Raw genomic sequence first — 18,329 nt, forward strand, 5'->3', positions numbered from 1 at the left:
AATATTAGGGACTTTTAAAAGACGTTTATAAAGACATACGAATGTGGGGAAAATGAAAGGATATGGATATTGTGCGTGCAGGAGAGCATAGTTAGCCATTTGATTACTAATTTAATTAGTTTAGCACAACATTGTGGGCCGAGGGGCCTGTTACTGTGCTGTACTAATCAATCTTCTATTCCGCTTTTTCCCTTCGAGAATGCTTAATCATATGTTTTTTATTTCCGGTTTCGAATTGTAGTTTTTTTAAATCTGGAAATCCCCTCAGGGTAAAATACGAGTTTTTAGCGCTTTGGGAGGGAAGGGACACTGAAGCAGGTGCGTCTTGAAAATGCTCTTTTAATAAAACGTTATTGACAGAAGAATCGAACAAAAACATACTAAGTGCGTGTAACAAAAGCGATGTATGAATGCAGAGCACACCAATCTGTTCCAGCGAGCACGTCTCCATCGATTGGCTGGCGTAGGGGCGGAGCCGACTGGATTTCCAATCACATTCTTCATTACTGTTGCTCCAAAGCGCATCACGGAGGAGTTTTATTTCTTCGCATCTTGTTAGATTGCGCATACGGAGCTGTGTGGCCGAGGGGGACCAGTATCGTCCAGCTCGCTTTTCAGTTACTGCTGAATAGCACCTCTTTCTTCCCAGAGCTGCCGATATCTTTCTCCGCTGACGTTTCCGGTTCAAATTTAAAGTATTTTAAACAATTTAAAAACGTCTTTATAGCCCCCTCTGTTAAGTGTGGGTTATTGAAGTAAGATTTTTTTAAATATTTTTTTTTGTTTTCCTACCTTGAGTTTCTTGACGTTGCTTGGAATAAAGGCGAGGGGAATTTGTTTCCATTAGATTTCTCCTTCTCGTTGTAATTAATTTTATTTTACCTTACCGTTATCGGTATAAATGAAAACCAAATTCTCTAGCGCAGTGGACACAAGGATGGGGCTCCTGATTGCACAGAATGGCCTCCATACTCAGCACGAAGAAACCACTGACTACAAAGCGGGAAAGCAGGACGTGCCCGACCAGCAGACCAAGCATAAAGCTTACCTGTGGTGCAAAGAATTTCTTCGAGGTGCTTGGAAAACGTTAACAGAAGAAGAATTCCAAATCACTATCCTAAGGTTTGTATGTGTGTATTTTCTAAACTAACGTTTATAAAATGCTGTTGGGGATTTTGTGTTTTTAAAATGTGGACTGTAGGTATCTAAAACGACTGATTTCGTGGATGGAGGATGTTAAATGAGCGGCAAAGGATTAAAAATGGAAGCTGCGCCTCTACACGAGTGAAGGAGCTCGGATCAGATGGAGTTTACAGACGAAATACAATGCAGATCAGTTTTATCTGGAGTCCTTGTATGTATGGTCCTGTTTTAAAACAATGAAAAAAAATATAAGGGGACAATATTAGAAAGTAAATATTTTGGGTGGTAAAATGGTGGCTCGATCAATCAGGCTTTTTTGGCGTGCGGTTGTATGGTGAAGGAGATAATGCGGAGGGGGGTATTAGCGAATTTGGGGCGTTGGTATGTCAGCGGGATTAAGTAAATAATATGGCGGAGGGAAAGGATAGTGATTTGTGACTTTATGTATTTGAACCCTTATTTATATTGAAGCTGTTTTTACCTGAAGCTTCTCATTACACTACTGAATTTCATTTCTAATATGGAAGGAGAAATTCCACATAGTATTGGAGCTACTTGGTTTTGAAACATTTTGAGTTACTAACTATATGGGAATAAATTGATTAAATGTAATATACAGAACCTTGCGATTACTTTTGCAATAGCATTTTCTGACTTAAGGCTCTGGCCGTACAGAACTAACCCGGCTCTTCTAAAGGCATTACGCACTTTGCTTCCCTGTTCTGCTGCGTGTCATCTGATACCCACCAAAAAAAATGTCTTTTGTGATGCTGAAAGCTGAAAATAACGTCAGCAAGCTTAGCCTGTGAAGGTATATTAATTTAAATAAGCTTTCATATGAAAATTTACAGTCACCTTTAATCATCTTTAATACTTTCTTTATCTTGGACAATCAAAGGAGTAGAATCCAAATTAATAAAGATTTTTCATAATTTGAGCCTGAACCTGTGTTAATTGACCTTTAACACAAAACAATCATTAATTTGCATTACTGGACATTTGCTCTGGAAAATTAAAAGTATGATTAGGGGTTAAAATATCCATGGTATGCAGAGTGTATTGTAGCAATGGCAATGCAGTACAATAGATTGGATTTCGCAATGGGCCTGGTTTTGGTTATTGGCAAATGTATTTTCTCCACTTGCAGTGATACAGGACAGAACTGCGCTCTGTGGCCCAATTCATTCATGCCAATCTTAGTGTCTTTCGAAGCTAGTTTCCTTTGCTTGCATTTATAGACAATAGGTGCAGAAGTAGACCATTCGGCCCCTCGAGTCTGCACCGCCATTCTGAGATCATGGCTGATCATTTACTATCAATACCCAGTCCCTGCCTTGTCCCCATATCCCTCGATTCCCCTATCCATCAGATATCTATCTAGCTCCTTCTTGAAAGCATCCAGAGAATTGGCCTCCACCGTCTTCAGAGGCAGTGCATTCCACACCTCCACAACTCTCTGGGAGAAGAAGCTCTTCCTCAACTCTGTTTTAAATAACTGACCTCTTATTCTCAATCCATGCCCTCTGGTACTGGACTCTCCCAACATCTGGAACATATTTCCTGCCTCAATCCTATCAAATTCTTTAATTATCTTAAACGTTTCAATCAGATCCCCTCTCAATCTCCTCAATTCCAGCGTGTACAAGCCCAATCTCTCCAATCTCTCTGCGTAAGACAGCCCTGCCATCCCAGGAATCAACCTAGTGAATCTACACTGCACTTCCTCAATTGCCAGAATGTCCTTCCTTAAACCTGGAGATCAAAACTGTACACAATATTCCAGGTGTGGTCTCACCAGGGCCCTGTACAAATGCAAAAGGACATCCTTGCTCTTGTATTCAATTCCCCTTGTAATAAAGGCAACGTTCCATTTGCCCTCTTCACTGCCTGTTGCACTTGCTCATTCACCTTCATTGACTGGTGAACTAGGACTCCTAGGTCTCTGCATTTCTCCCTTACCTAACTCTACACTGTTCAGACAATACTCTGCCCTCTTGTTCCTGCTTCCAAAGTGGATAACTTCACATTTATTCACATTGAATGACATCTGCCAAGTATATGCCCACTCACCCAGCCTATCCAAGTCTCCCTGTATTCTCCTAACGTCCTCTTCGCATGTCACACTGCCACCCAGTTTAGTATCGTCAGCAAACTTGCTGATATAGTTTTCAATGCCCTCATCTAAATCATTGACATAAATCGTAAAGAGCTGTGGTCCCAATACAGAGCCCTGTGGTACCCCACTAGTCACCTCCAGCCAGTCCGAGAAACACCCATTCACTGCTACCCTTTGCTTTCTATCTGCCAACCAGTTTTCTATCCATGTTGAAACCCTGCCCCCAATGCCATGAGCTCTGATTTTACTCACCAATCTCCTATGTGGTACCTTATCGAATGCCTTCTGAAAATCTAGGTACACAACATCCACTGGCTTAATCCTTGTTACACCCTCAAAAAACTCCCAACAGATTAGTCAAGCATGATTTGCCCTTGGTAAATCCATGCTGGCTCGGCCTAATCCTATTTCTGCCATCTAGATGTGCCACTATTTCGTCCTTAATAATGGACTCGGGTATCTTCCCCACGACTGATGTTAGGCTAACAGGGCGATAGTTCTCCGTTTTCTCCTTCCCTCCCTTCTTGAAAAGTGGGATAACATTAGCCACTCTCCAATCTTCAGGAACTGATCCTGAATCTAAGGAACATTGGAAAATGATCACCAATGCATCCGCAATTTCCTGAGCCACCTCTTTTAGAACCCTCGGATGCAGACCATCTGGACCCGGGGATTTATTAGCCTTCAGTCCTACCAGTCTACTCATCACAGTTTCTTTCCTAATGTCAATGGCCCATATCCATCTAGTTCTAATCTAAGTACTTGTGCAAACATCTTTTCAATATTGTAATTGTATCTGCCTCTACTACTTGCTCCAGCATTTGTGCCATATGGGAAAACTTGCTTTTTAGATTCCCTTTAATCTTTTTTCCATATGACCTTTAACCTATGCCCTCTAGTTTTATACTCCCTTTCTTCACTGTGTGGAAAACGGTCTCAGCCTAGCCGGTTTCTCCTTGTAACAGAAACCCTCCACTCCTGGCAAGGTAGTAATCTTTTCTGCACCCTCTAGCTGGATTACATTCTTCCTATAGTATGGAGATCAGAACCTCACACGGTGTTCATCTTTATTTTGTAACATAATGTCTTGAGCTCCTAGACACACATCCCTCTCCAATGAAGGCAAACATGGTGTACACCATCATCATGTCTACTTGTGTTGCTATTTACTTTTCTTTAGGTCTCTGTTCTACAAAGCTCCACAGGACCCTGTCATTCTCTTTGCGTCCTGCCTGGTTTGAACTCCCAAATTGCATCACTGCGTAGTTGACTGTGTTAAATTCCATCTTCCATTTCTTAGCCCACTTCCTATCTGATCTCCGTGCTGTTGTAGCCTTGGACAACCACCTTCACTGCCCACCGCAAACAATATCACCCGCATTTTTATCCAAGTCGTTAAAATATGACAAACACGTAGACCCAACAACAATTCCTGTGCACGCCACAGGCCTTCAGTGTCAGAAATAACCCTCCACTGCTACCCTCTATCTCCTTCCTCTGAGCTGATTTTGTAACCAATGGGTTATCTCATGATCCCATGTGATCCAGCTTTCAGAACAACCTTCCACCAAAATTCTTGCTAAAGTCTATTTGTTCTAGATTCACCTTGCCCTCATCAATTTTCTTGGTCACCTCTTAAAACAAAACCTCAATCAAATTCATGAGACATGATTTCCCGTACACAGAGCTAAGCTATCTTTAATCTCCCTTGCCTTTTCAAATGCTGTTTCCTACCACTACCCTGGCTTGTCCTTCCATCTGTTCTTGAAGAAAGGCACAATGTTAACTGCCCTAGAGTCCTCCTGGTGTCTGCCTGGGGCCATACAATTGTCAGGCTTCATGGATTTATCCAGTTTTATACCCTGCAACACCACCAGCATCGTAATAGCAATCTGTTTCAGGACATAGTTCTCCTTCCCAAATCCACTCGCTGCTGTGACCTTGTCTATAGTAAATAGAGACGTTAAACATAGTTGTCTGTTATAAAACCACAATAGCACCAGTGTAGAAATGAATTGACCATATTTGCATGTCATAAAAAGATTATCTCATTGTGGCACTCACCAAACTTCAGGTTAGCATTCAAATTTAGTTTGAGAAAATTTGAAATACATTATTTCAGAGAAGGTCGAGAATCATGTTTTGGCCTTTTGTTGTTTAAGTTTACTTCTCTGTCTTTTGCCTTGTAATCATATCTTCTAATTAGGATGTCAATTGTTCAGGTAGACCCAGCGACAATTCCTGTGGCACACCACTGGCGCAGGTCTTTACGTCAGAAACAACACTCCAGGTTGCAGCAACTTCGCAGCAATTTTATGTTAACTGGTTTCTACCTAAATACTATATGTATCCACAATTGCATTCTCTTCTCTATTAAATTTAGAGATAGTGTAGCACAGGCTTTCCCAGCCGACAAGCCACACCTCCCAGCTACCCACCTAGTCAAGCCTAGCCTAATCGCAGGATAATTGTTGATCATGAATGTGCATAAATTGAAGAGCTCATATTTCACTGGAGGTCACAAAACCCATTGGCACAAGGATTCATTGCAAAGGGGTACATGCCTAAAAATCTAATCCAGGTGATTTTAACAAAGTATTTGATTCTCATGAGATTTGGCATATTTTATGCTTTATATTTAAAAAAAACACAAGTAATTTGAGGGGCTACTTTGCATAGTTGATCCCAGAATTGGAGAGAGTAAGAGGAGATGCAACAGACAAGTTGGACGAATTTAAACTAAGAACTTAAGCAGTAGTGGTAACAGTAATTAATAATACAGAACATCTCGAAGTATCAAAAGGATCTTGATGTGAAACTGGTCACCAGCATAGCTGGTGGGGTATGAATCTTTAATGACCTTCAAGAAGAAAGTGATGCAACAGAATTTTTGGGGTTATTGCAATTTCCTGGCTAGAGGTGGGACTCATGAACATGCATCAGGTTTAATCCATAGGTTAAATGGAACAACTGAATGCTTTCTTGATGAAACTTGGTACGTAATTAAAAACTAATGTAGATGATCAACTAGTTCATTGCATTGCATACACTACTGCTCCCCCCAGCATAGTGATTAGAGATGTATCTTTCAGCTGCGAATGTCTAAAAGGGGGGGGGGGAAGGCAAATAATATTTATCCTACTTAAGACACAAATATTAATTCAGAACTTTTCCAGACTTTATTGCAGGCCACTTGTGAAATTTCTTTTCAAACCACTCTGTACTCTTAAATAACTGGATGACTACAATGACAATTTTATGAAGTTATTGCAATTTTTTTAGTTTTTCAGTCAGTCTTGAAGAGCGTTGTGGCTGATGCAGTTGCATCAGCCCTGAGGTTTTCTGAGGTGTAACCAGTTGGCCTTTGTTAAAGCATAAGATATTTGGCAGACTTTCCAACTTCAGGGAAGATTGCAGCAGGGTTTGATCCTAACCTCACTAAACATGCATACTGTTCAATCCTCGCAAGATTCACTAAGTGTCAGCGAAGACATGCAAATATGGTGGAAGTTCCTTCTCTAATTCAGACATAGAACATAAGAGATGGAAGCAGAAAGGGGTATTTATCCCCCTTGTATCTTTAGATAATTGCTGACTTTTTACCTCCATGCCACTTATGGAGGTAAATGGTCAGCAATTACCTGAAGATAGAACAATGTATTTGTGTCCCTTTATCCCATTAATGTACAAAATGTAATTTGATTTTTCTGTCGGTATGTGGGTTCCACTTTCCTCCCACACATCAATGGTGTCCTGCTTTCAAAATCAATTGGCTAATATAAATTATCAAGTGACAGTTATTGTAAGAAGAATCTAGGAGAAGCTTTGATGAGACTACCAGGAAATGTGGGATTACATAGATGATTCTTGATGATTGGTGCCATATACATTGTGCTGAAGGACCCGGTTCTGTCTCTGATAAGTGCATAGAATCAAAAGTAGACTATTTAGCCCCTTTTGCTTCATCTACTGCTAAGATCATACCTGATTCTCTTTTTTTTTAAAAAATTCTGGCTAGCACTAATCTTATATTTTTATTCTCTTTTATCCAAAAATGTATTGGTCTGTCTTCAATATAGTTGGTGCCTGCCTCCAAACTCCTCGGGTAAAGAATTCCTGACAACCTCTGGGTGAAAAGTGTTGTTCTTACCTCAATCCTAAATGGTTAACCCATCATTTTGCAATTGTGACCTTAATCAGTGAAACTTGAACCCTGGAGCTAGCCTAATGAGATTCTTTTTGTTTAAATTCTAGCAAATGTATGTCCAGTTCTCTTAAACATACTTGATATAACAGATAAAGAATCCATCTGACCTGTTTGGTCCATGCTGACTCCTGACAGGGAAAAGCCATGCCCTCATTTATTTGTTTTTCTGTGTCATTATTATCTCTCAGCTCTTTTTTTGCCACTTAACAGTTGCCAGTTAACACAAATTTGGTATGTGATCTGGAGTCATGGGGAGACCGTGCACATAAACCACACATATAGCATCTGAAATCATGGTCAAACCAAGGTCCTGAAGCTGTGAAATACCAACACTAGTTGTTCAGTTCCAAGTTGAATTGTTATTTAGTCATACATGAGTACAGCCAAATGAAACAGATCTTCCAGGGCCAAGATGCAAAAAGACGGTACCAACAGTCATACCCAGCACATGGCACTTATAGGATGCACTTATAGTACAATGCAGTTGCACAAAAAATATACATGCTGTGGCATATTACTTCTGCATCTTGTTTTCTAATTATGTTCATAACTTGTGTGGTCCTTATGGGCTCTAGTCCAAATACAGCCCAATCATGTGATCAGTTAGTTACAATCTAGGGGGAAAATTGCAAAAGTGATTTCTCTTTTGTAATTCCATGTTGAGAATTCTGATATGTCAACCTTTGCAAGGGCTATCCTGAAATTCTATCAGAAGATAGTTGGACCATTTCCTAGAGTAAATGCTCCATTCTTGGTTTGCAGTAATTAATGTTTCTTTTCCAATATTTTTTGGAACTAATTTGATGAAAATGTAGTAACTATTTCAGTATGAATTAATGTACAAACCATATTTAGCATTATTCCTATTGCTGATTGTGTTTTAGGGGTGGCCTTAGTAATCTGCTTTTTCTGTGCTCGTTACCCGATACTAAAAGCTGTGTAAATGACGAACCTCGCTGTGTTCTCCTTCGATTATATGGAGCAATTCTTCAGGTGAGATTGGGTTTCTCATGGTGGGATATTCAATTCTATTTGAGAGCTAAGATCTTGCGATTCAACCAGAAGCTAATGTTCAATTTTAGTCAGCTAAATGATTGAATAATTTTTCATTTTGATAAACTTTTCATATGTTCAAACTGTTCTGTATGATCAATACAAGTTTTACCATGTTAAAATTGTGTAAACTAATCCTTTGTTCTGCAGAAGAACAAAAGCAATAAACATTTCTTATGAAGCTTGTTGAAAAGTGTACTAGCTAGTAATAATAGAAGTAATATTTCTACTACTAGTTTACAATAACAATAGAAATGAACCATGGCTGCTGGCAATCTCATGAGAAAAATTCATAATTTACAGATTTGTTTAATCCAGTTGGCCATGAAATATATAGTAAGACAATGTAGTTTAATAACTTTGTGTGACATTCAATATTTTATTATCCAACAATTGCAGAAGGCGTAAAATAGAGTACAAGGTAACCTTAACCGATGTAAAGGTTTTAATGAAGCATTTGTTACTTGAGAAGAATTGAAAGATATTGTAGCTAATAAGAACTTTGCTTATTTTCAGAAAATGTACAAGTGAAATGATCCAGCAGACTGCTGAAACATTAATTATGGAAATGCATGCAAAGTAAAATAATTTCATTGTTTCATTTTGATTACCGGAAACTGCTAGGCATGTCACTGATTGGCTTTTCAAACTTCAGGTTCATATGACAGAACAATTTGTTCCTTAGAACAAAGACCCATGTGTAAATGTTTGAGTTTAGAAGATACACAAATAGTCAAAAGGTAGGATTTTACAATTTCACAGTCACATCTGTAGAATTTCATAATATGTAAATGTTTTGATGGCTGTACACTGTCACAGGATATTTATAAGAGTGTAATCAGTAAAGATGATTCATTCATCTTATGATGGCCTCTGTGTATCACTGCAGTGGTTAATCATTACAAGAAGTGCAATTGCTGTTGACTTCCAGTGTTTGCTTTGCAATTGGAAGCTGCCAACAGGTGCAATTTTAGATGGCTTTGAATGTTCAATTTGTGTAGTATGTTGAAGTGATTCATAAACTGCCATTCATTCAAGCCTTGTAAGCGAAACAATACATAGAATTGCCAGTGATACCTATATCTTGCCAGTTGAAGTGATAGTAATAGACCAGTTGCATTATTTGATCATAAGGTCATCAGACAAAGGAGCAGAATTAGGCCATTGGTCCATTGAGTCTGCTCTGCCATTTTTTCTTCAGCCCCAATCTCTGGCCTTCTCGCCATATCCCTTCGTGCCCTGACCAATCAAGAGTATTTCAAACTCTGCTTTAAATATACATAAAGACTTGGCCTGCATAGTTGTCTGTTGCAACAAATTGCATAGATTCACCACTCTCCAGCTAAAGAAATTCCTCCTCATCTCTGTTCCAAATGGATGCTCCTCTGTTCTGTGGCTTTGTCCTCTGGTTCTAGATTCCCCCACTATAGGAAACATCCTCTCCACATCCACTCTATCAAGGTCTTTCAGTGTGGTTTCACCCACCCCCCCACCATTCTTCTGAATTCCAGAGAGTACAGGCCCAGAGCCTTCAAATGCTCCCTGTATGATAAACTTTTCAATCCTGGAGTCATTTTTGTGAACCTCCTTGGACTTTGTTACCTAGTCAAAGGCCTTCTGAAAATCCAATACACAATATCCATTGATTCACTTTTCTCTATTATTTCTTTTCTGTTATTTCTTCAAAGAATTCCAACAGATTTGTCAGGCAAGATTTTCCCTTGAATCCATGCTGACTTCGGCCTATTTTATCATGTGCCTCCAAGTACCCCAATGCCATATACTTAACAATCGACTTCAACATCTTCCCAACCACAGAGGTCAGACTAACTGGCCTATAATTTCTTTTCTTCTCCCTCTCTCACTTGAAGAGTGGAATGACATTTGCAATTTTCTAGTCCCCCCAGAACAATGCCAGAATATATTGGTTCTTTAAAGATGATTATTAATGCCACCACAATCTCTTCAGTTACCTCCTACAGAACCCTAGGGTGTAGACCATCTGGTTCAAGCGATTTATCTGCCTTTCGGAGTTTTCAGTTTCCCAAACACCTTCTCCCTAGAAATGGCAACTTCATTCATTTCTGCACTCTCGAACTTCTAATATACTGCTAGTGTCTTCCACAGTGAAGACTGATGCAAAATGCTTATTCGGTTCTGCAATTTCCTTGTCCTCGGTTACTACCTCTGCAGCATCGTTTTCCAGTGGTCTGAAACCTATTCTCACCTCTCTTTTACACTTTGTATATCTCAATATATCCTCTTTAATATTACACCAGTAATATTACCTTTGTATTTCGTCCTTTCCTCATTTGACTTTTTTGGTTGCTTTCTATTGGTTTTTAAGTTTTCCAATCCTCTAATTTCCCACTACTTTTTGCTCTATTATATGCTCTCTCTGGCTTTTATGTTGGCTTGACTGTCAGTCATAGTTGCATCATCTTACCTTTAGAATAATCTTCTTTGGGTGTGCACATCCCTATTATTTCCAAATTGCTCGCAGGAACTCCAGCTGTTGCTCCTCTGCTGTCATCCCTGGTGGTGTTCCCTTCCAATCAGTTTTGGCCAGCTCTTCACGTCTGTCTCTGTAATTCTCTTTACTCCTCTGTAATACTGACACATCTGACTTCGGCTTCTCCATCTCAAATTGCAGGGGGAAGTCTTGTTACATTATCATTTTTTTTCCTAAGAGTTCCTTTACCTTAAGCTCTCTCATCAATTGTGGTTAATTGCACAACACCCAATACAGAAAAACTGATTCCCCTTGTTGGTGCAACCATGAGCTGCTCTAAAAAGGCATCTCGTAGGCATTTTACAGATTCCGCCTCCGGGGATCCAGTACCAATCTGATTTTTCCAATCTACCTGCATATTGAAATCCCCATGACTATTGTAACATTGTCCTTTTGACCTCTTTTTTTATTTACTGTTGTAATTATGAACCACATCTTTGGTACTGTTCAGAGGTCTATATACAGGTGTCCCCCGCTTTACGAATGTTTGCTTTACGCCACTTCGCTTTTACAAAAGACCTACATTAGTAACCCGTTTTCACATTACAAAGAGGATTTTCGCTTTTACAAAAAATTTTCCCATATAAATTAATGGTTCTTCACTTTATGCCATTGCTCTACCTTTGTAAAGGTGGGGTGGGGGGGGGGGGCACCTGTATAACTCCCATCGGGGTCTTTTTACCTTTGCAGTTTCTTAGCTTTACCTACAACAATTCTGTACTTTCTGAACCTATGTTACCTCTTTCTAATGATTTCATTTTTTTTTAACCAACATAGGCACCTTCTGCCTACCTGCCTGTCCTTTTGATACAATGTATATCCTTAGATGTCAAGTTCCCAGATGTAATAGGAGTGATGCCCACAATGTCATGTATGCTAATCTGTGGCAAAACCTACAGTACTGCTTGGCCTTTGAGGCTGTAATAGTACACATCTTCAATGACAGAAGAAAATCTATTCACGTGAGATGTGTTTATGAAGAAATGGAATCTTCCCTTATACCCATGCATGGGTGGAATTGTAATAGATTTGCTGTAAAATTACTTTGAATGTGACCAGTTCCAAAATGTTATTTTCACCTAAGTCTGGCATTCTTTTCAAAAGAAATGCTGGGTTTACATTTTGATTTGTCTCAGATTTTTAACTGGTACCCTCACAACAGCCCCATGTGGGAGAGATTTCCATTAACCTTTGCGTGGGAGCCTGTGTCTTAAATAGATCCCAGAACAAACCAGTTCTAATTTAAGGGTATGCCCCTTTGTTCTGTTACCCCATCAGAGAAAGCAGTGTCCTGAGGTGTTACAAAGACTACTTTGCTCAATTCGCTGACTTGATGTGCCATAGTAATCTCTAATCTATTGCATTTCTGCCTAATCTGCAAGCTATTGATGTATTTTAAACCAGTATCAAGTATGAAGGTCATTGCTACATTCCTGAGATGGTGTGCCCAGAAAGGAACAAGGTTTATTTGTATGATCGTGTGAAAGTTCAAAACATCTTGATACAAAGGATGGTTTTATTGAGTCGAGCTTCAGTTTAGTATTAATTTGAATTGAAGGTCATGACTTTATCACATTTTGGCTTTGATTGCATTTGAACACTGTTCAGTTTAGACAACAGCAATTCATAATTGTGCCAACAATGTACCCAAATACCCCAAGAAAATAGCAGAGTCAAACATTGGCATTTTCATTTAAATAGGCTTCTAATCAAACTGCAATCTTTATTTAAAAATTGAAGTCTATCATGATGCAGAACTGTTGATATATGTTAGGTTAGTGTTCTGCTTATGTATATTGAACAAAGTTGAATAAAATGTATTAATTTAAACTTTTTATACAGCTATCTTGCTGGTACTTCTATTTCCATGGTAGGGGAAAAACTAATCTGATAAAACGTTTTCTTTATTCTGTTGGTGCTTTATTTAATTTGGCAAGCTATAAATTGACATCAAAACAATTGAAACAAAACATCCATGTTACAAGATATTTGTATCTTTTTTAATTTTACCAATTCAGTCTAAAAAAAAATGGCTGATGAGGGAGTTGTTGACATTTAGCTTGGACGACATGCCAGAGATTTACAAGCTTAATAATTCCACTTTATTCTTCTTGTCTGCAATCTTATTCAGTACCTAAGAATTAAAAACAAATCTATAGCTTTGTTTGTTGTGCTGTAGTAACATAAAACTTACTCCTAATTTTATAATTTCTGATACATTTCAAAGTATGATTTGGCTTCAAATTTTTCATTTCAGTTCAAAGTACCATAAATGTATGCCTGTTGTAACATAGTAATTTCTAAAAGATACAGAAATAATATGTTCCCTTTCAAAAACATTTTCGGCAGTGTCAGTTGAACTCGTTCATTGAAAACTTCAATTTGGTCAGCATATTCACAGCAGTCAAAAGCTAAAACATGATTCTTTCTTGTTAGAAACTAAAATAAATTTAAATGATAGTTGCAGTTTAGTTCTTATGAACAGTTCACCATCATTTGAAATGGACCTTCCCAACAAAAATACCCATGTACTTGAGCCATCCTTTCAAATGACAGAAGAGATAGAAGGAATCATCAGGTAAAATTAGTATAACACTAAAGCTTTGTTATAAGAAGAAATTATTGTGGATACATGTCATTAAGAAACTTAACTCAATTATGTCTGACACATTGCACGATGTTAATTTTATTCCAGATTGATGCAAATTATTGTAACAAGTTCATTATGGTTTCGCGGTCCAGGATGATCAGTAATTTAAATGATTACATGCTCAATCCAAATGTTTACTGAAGTCCTTTGAGTGATGGGGGAAAGAAACAAAATTCTTTATACTTTGGTCTTCTGTATTCAAAGTATATGTTCAATTAGCCCATATATAGTGCAGCAATATTTGTGAAAAGCTATTAGTCTACATAAAGCTATTTCACATTATGATACACAATGATCCAGAGACAATGCTCAGACCAGTTGGCAGAATATTTATGCTATAGCCGAGCTGAATGGCTAATCAAATAGAAATAGTGCTTTAATGAAAATCTGTAGGTGTTTGAAATCTAAAATAACAGGAAATGCTGGAAGCACTCGGCTGGTCTGGCTGCATCTGTGAAAAAGGAGTCGAAACGTTTTGGGTCTGAAACCCTAGAACATCGCTCACAAGGTAGTCTTGAATCTGAACCTTTTGCACAGATCCTGCTTGACCTGATGAGGTTTTCAGAGATTTCTTTTTTTTTAATCCTAGACTGCATGATATTTATGGAAGTGCCTTGTTTTTAAAAAGGCACTGACAATTAAATTTAAAATTTTACACAAATTAAACTGAAAATTGATGACATTAATACTTAGTTATTGAATGTTGTTTCATTGGAGATAATTATGTAAACATTTCAGTTGTTGAGTACTTTGCACATTAATTTTATAAAGTTAAATATCTCAAAACCTTTATTTAGCTTTACTGTTATAATATCCATTTACATTTTGTAATATAACATTACAATAAAATAGCTAGTCAATGCACCCAAAGTTTGTAATTACAGCTCCATATTCTATTCCATGTCAAGACTTATCATTGCATTTTCTCTGGAATCGTGTAGTGAGTATTCTACAAGTTTTTCTGTTTTGTTTCTCTACAGAAAATCTGGATGGTATCAGAACTTTATGTGCCAAAGCTGTCATGACGTGGCATGTATGCTTGCGGTTCTAATTGTATAACAGGATATTTATCATTTTTCAATTTACTAGAGGTTTGCTGAATGATATTTTGATTACTAAGAGGTGTGTTCTCATATTTCCTTTCAGTGAATATCTTAGTTACTGGGCTAAGGAATCTGTAAATAGGATGACTTTTTAATAGAAGACACAAATTAAGTTTCAGTGCTAAAACACTTCCCTCGTAATCCAGTCCAACCACAATTCCTACTTAGTGTGAATGAGGCATGGGATTGCAGTGGTTTGCTGCCTTTCTGCTAATTATATTGGTGTAGAAAGATGATAAGAAAAACTGGCCTTCTGATATAAAAGTGCCCCACAGGGGAGGAAAAAAATTACTTGTGAAAATAAGTTCATGAGAACAGGAAATGTTGAACATGTTCAGAAGATAATGTTACTTTATATAATAACTTTAAATTTAAACAAGGAAGGTTCAAGTTAAATATTTCACTTCTGTTGATTGTCCTTCAACAGTACTGAATTTGTTTTAAATGTAAATAAAATGCAAAATCTAAAACACACCTTTTTATCCTTGAGTAATAAATTGAAGACTTAAAATGAGATTCAAACTTAATATTTGGTTTGTAATCAAATTCAATTGATTTAAAATTAATCAGTTATCAAGTGGCCATTTTCTTTTTTTGAACTTGTGTTGGCAATGTGGTCTGGCTGAGCTTAGATTTTTAGAAGTTCATTTAGAATATGCAACTTTCTTTAGTTTCCTTGCCCACTTCCTAAATTGCAAATTTAATACACGGCTGGAATTCCGTGTCTCAAATGATAAATGGTAAAAGTTGGATGACATCCAACAATGTTGGATGATGGGTGCATTTCTTTGCTGGCGCCTAATTCTAATCCTTGCTATTTGCCAACATATTTTTCAAAATATTTCTCAATAAGCTGGTTGATCTTCCACTCTTTCTATCATCCAAGTTGATCCATTCCCACCATATCCTACCACTTCCCTTAAAATTTAATCTGGGCTATTGATATAAAGTCACTTGAGATTAGATTGGCAGAATCAGCAGAGAGCAGGTTTTGACCTGGAACCTTCATGGATTAGTTAGCTTAAAACACCTGACATTGCATGTATCCATGGATTTTACAGTGGAATATGCTATGTTTATTACTTAATGAGATATCAAACTTTTTATCAAATTATAAATGGAATATTTTACTTTATACAGAATTCATATATTTATAACATTCTTGCATTATACACTTTAGCTCAGTGTTTATAAAAATACATTTTCTAATAACTAAAATCTGATTTGCTGTGTACTTTATTCTAAATATTCATATAATGATTGCAAAGTAATAATAACCTGCAGTAATAATTTTAAAAGTAAATTGAAAGAACATTCTAGCATGCGATTGTAATAATGCAATCATATATACAGTATTTTTATGAAACAGTGGTAAGTACTGGGGCACCTTGTTGGTGCCCCATAGAACAAGTTGCAGTTGAAGAGCACAATTCTGAGAATGAAAGTTGATCACAGTTTTAATGTGCCTGGTATTGTTAAGCCTCCAGTAGATAAATAATAAGTACATTTTATTTGGTTATTTTACACTCAAATGTTACTTGCAGTAATGTAGCTTCTCAGTGTTTGCATGCTTAATTTATTATTGGTGGCTTGAAGCAATTACAGATCAACAACTTATGTTGGGAGTATCCCTGTTGTGATTGTTTTGAGTGTAGTGTATAATGAATATTAAAATTTCTGTCATTTTGCATGAAGATTTTTTCTCCATATGCTATCTCTTTACTCTGCCTTGAAGTAAAATGTAGACACAGGCTGCTAAGAGAATTAGAAAAGTATATGATAACATCCTTGATTTAATGAAGTTAGTGGTAGTGTAATCCCAACATCCATTATACACTGTTCTCGTAAATTCAATGCCAGTTTGTTTGTTCCTGTGGCTTTGGACTAATTGTTGCCAAGTTTTGAACTAGGGAACCTGCAAACGGATATTGAGAAGCTATGTAAGTATTTGTAACATTTGCAATTAGGAAACTTTAATGATGGGAAACTTGCATTCACATATTGGCTTGTAGAGCACTTTGTCCTGATTGCTTATATCCGGAATAGGATAGCAATAGGACTACTACAGTTTTTGTTGAGGATGAAAAAGTTTTGTGTTTTTATTGAGCACTTGCAGAGGATTACTGATGGTGGAAGCGGTGTGATGAGACTTGATCCACAGTCCTGAAGGGTGAGTGAGTTATGTTGCATTGAGGTCCTGAATTGCATTTGCTTCCAGAGATCTCAGCTCTCAATTGGTAAATCTCTATGAACCCAGTAATTATTTTGATTAGCAGAATAACATTGAGGATAGCCTTTGTTTTATAATTTCATAATGAACAGTGATCAATACAGAGCATTAGATCGCAGAATCAGTTTCAAATCTCTAGGTATTAGTTGATTTCAAGAAGGGGTTATTAGCATCAGCGCTTTATTTAGAAAGGGCAAATTTTATATTGTTCTTGATTACTGCCAATATTTGATCAATAGTGGTGTATCCCAACACCAGACACAGTGATCATGGAGTTGCAGAAGATTTTTGTCCAATAAAACCAACATTAGATTGTCACAGAGGAAAAATAGTGTAGAAATTTGTCTTACATTTTCACATGGGATAGGCAAGATTGCCAGTTATATGTAATGATTGTTATTTAGCATCTTTGATGCTAGTGGAACTGTATATTAGGAGGTTGAGTATCTTGGGTAAAATATCATTAGCAACAAGTAATTTCTACCCCAAAATTATGGAAAGTTTAGCATGTAAATTCCTATTCTTTAGTGATTTAGAGGCTAATGTGTGGTGGAGAGTTGGATGATTCTTCTTGCTGTTCTTTCATTTGTTATACCATTGACCACTGTGTTCCATCATGCAAAGTAGTGTTAGAGTGTGCACAATTCCTCATTTTCAATTTAAACACAAAGTATTTTATAAAAAACAACTTTGATAATCCCTGACAATATCAAAGTTCAGAACAGTATAAAGGTTGCAATCCTTTATACAAAATGGAAACTGTTTTGTAACAGTATGATGTTTTCCAATAATCTCAATGATGTCTCAAATATAAGTCATGTGTTTTTAAAAAAAAATTATATAGTTTGAATTTAATTTGCCTTGGGCAATCTCTAGCTTCCTTTCAGACTGAGGTAGCCATATCTAATGTGATGGGCTATTCCTCAAGAATTTAAATAAACACAAGTAAAATTTGACTGAACAAAATTAGTTTGCTAGTAAATAATACAATTTTAAACATATCTTGTAAAATGATAATCCTTTTACAATTATTTTTGTGAAAGAAACCAGATCTCAGACTTCATTGTCTGGTAAGTCTTTCCAGGAATGTCTGTTGTGTGCAGTTGAGTATGTTATGGGGGTTCTATACCACCTTGGCTGTACTTGCATATGTTCTCTGCTGCAGGCTTGCCCATGCGATCGTGCCTTTGCGATCGTGCCTTGAGCATTCTGGTTTCCAGGTGACAGACACGATTCACGGTACAGTATCTGATCTCTGACATCGCAGCAATTTCTACAGTTGTAAACAAAAACCTATTGGATGTTAAGTTTACGG

At 37.3% G+C, this 18,329-nt stretch overlaps 1 protein-coding gene across 3 annotated transcripts in view; it reads left to right on the forward strand.

Moving 5' to 3' along the window:
* The first annotated feature begins 387 nt into the window (after positions 1-387).
* chka (choline kinase alpha) overlaps positions 388-18,329 on the forward strand; it is a 52,046-nt gene continuing 34,104 nt past the window's right edge. The window contains exons 1-3 of one of the 3 annotated variants that reach the window (XM_059975906.1): positions 388-755; positions 922-1,122; positions 8,351-8,459. In XM_059975906.1, the coding sequence (XP_059831889.1) occupies positions 403-755; positions 922-1,122; positions 8,351-8,459 (663 nt within the window). In that variant the 5' untranslated portion in view covers positions 388-402. Of the gene's footprint in view, positions 756-921; positions 1,123-8,350; positions 8,460-14,821; position 18,329 lie in introns of those variants that run through there. The other 2 variants (XM_059975907.1, XM_059975908.1) reach the window with 2 other exon arrangements.

This window comes from Hypanus sabinus, chromosome 7 (genome assembly GCF_030144855.1).
Source record: "Hypanus sabinus isolate sHypSab1 chromosome 7, sHypSab1.hap1, whole genome shotgun sequence".
NCBI classification, from domain to species: Eukaryota; Metazoa; Chordata; class Chondrichthyes; order Myliobatiformes; family Dasyatidae; genus Hypanus; species Hypanus sabinus.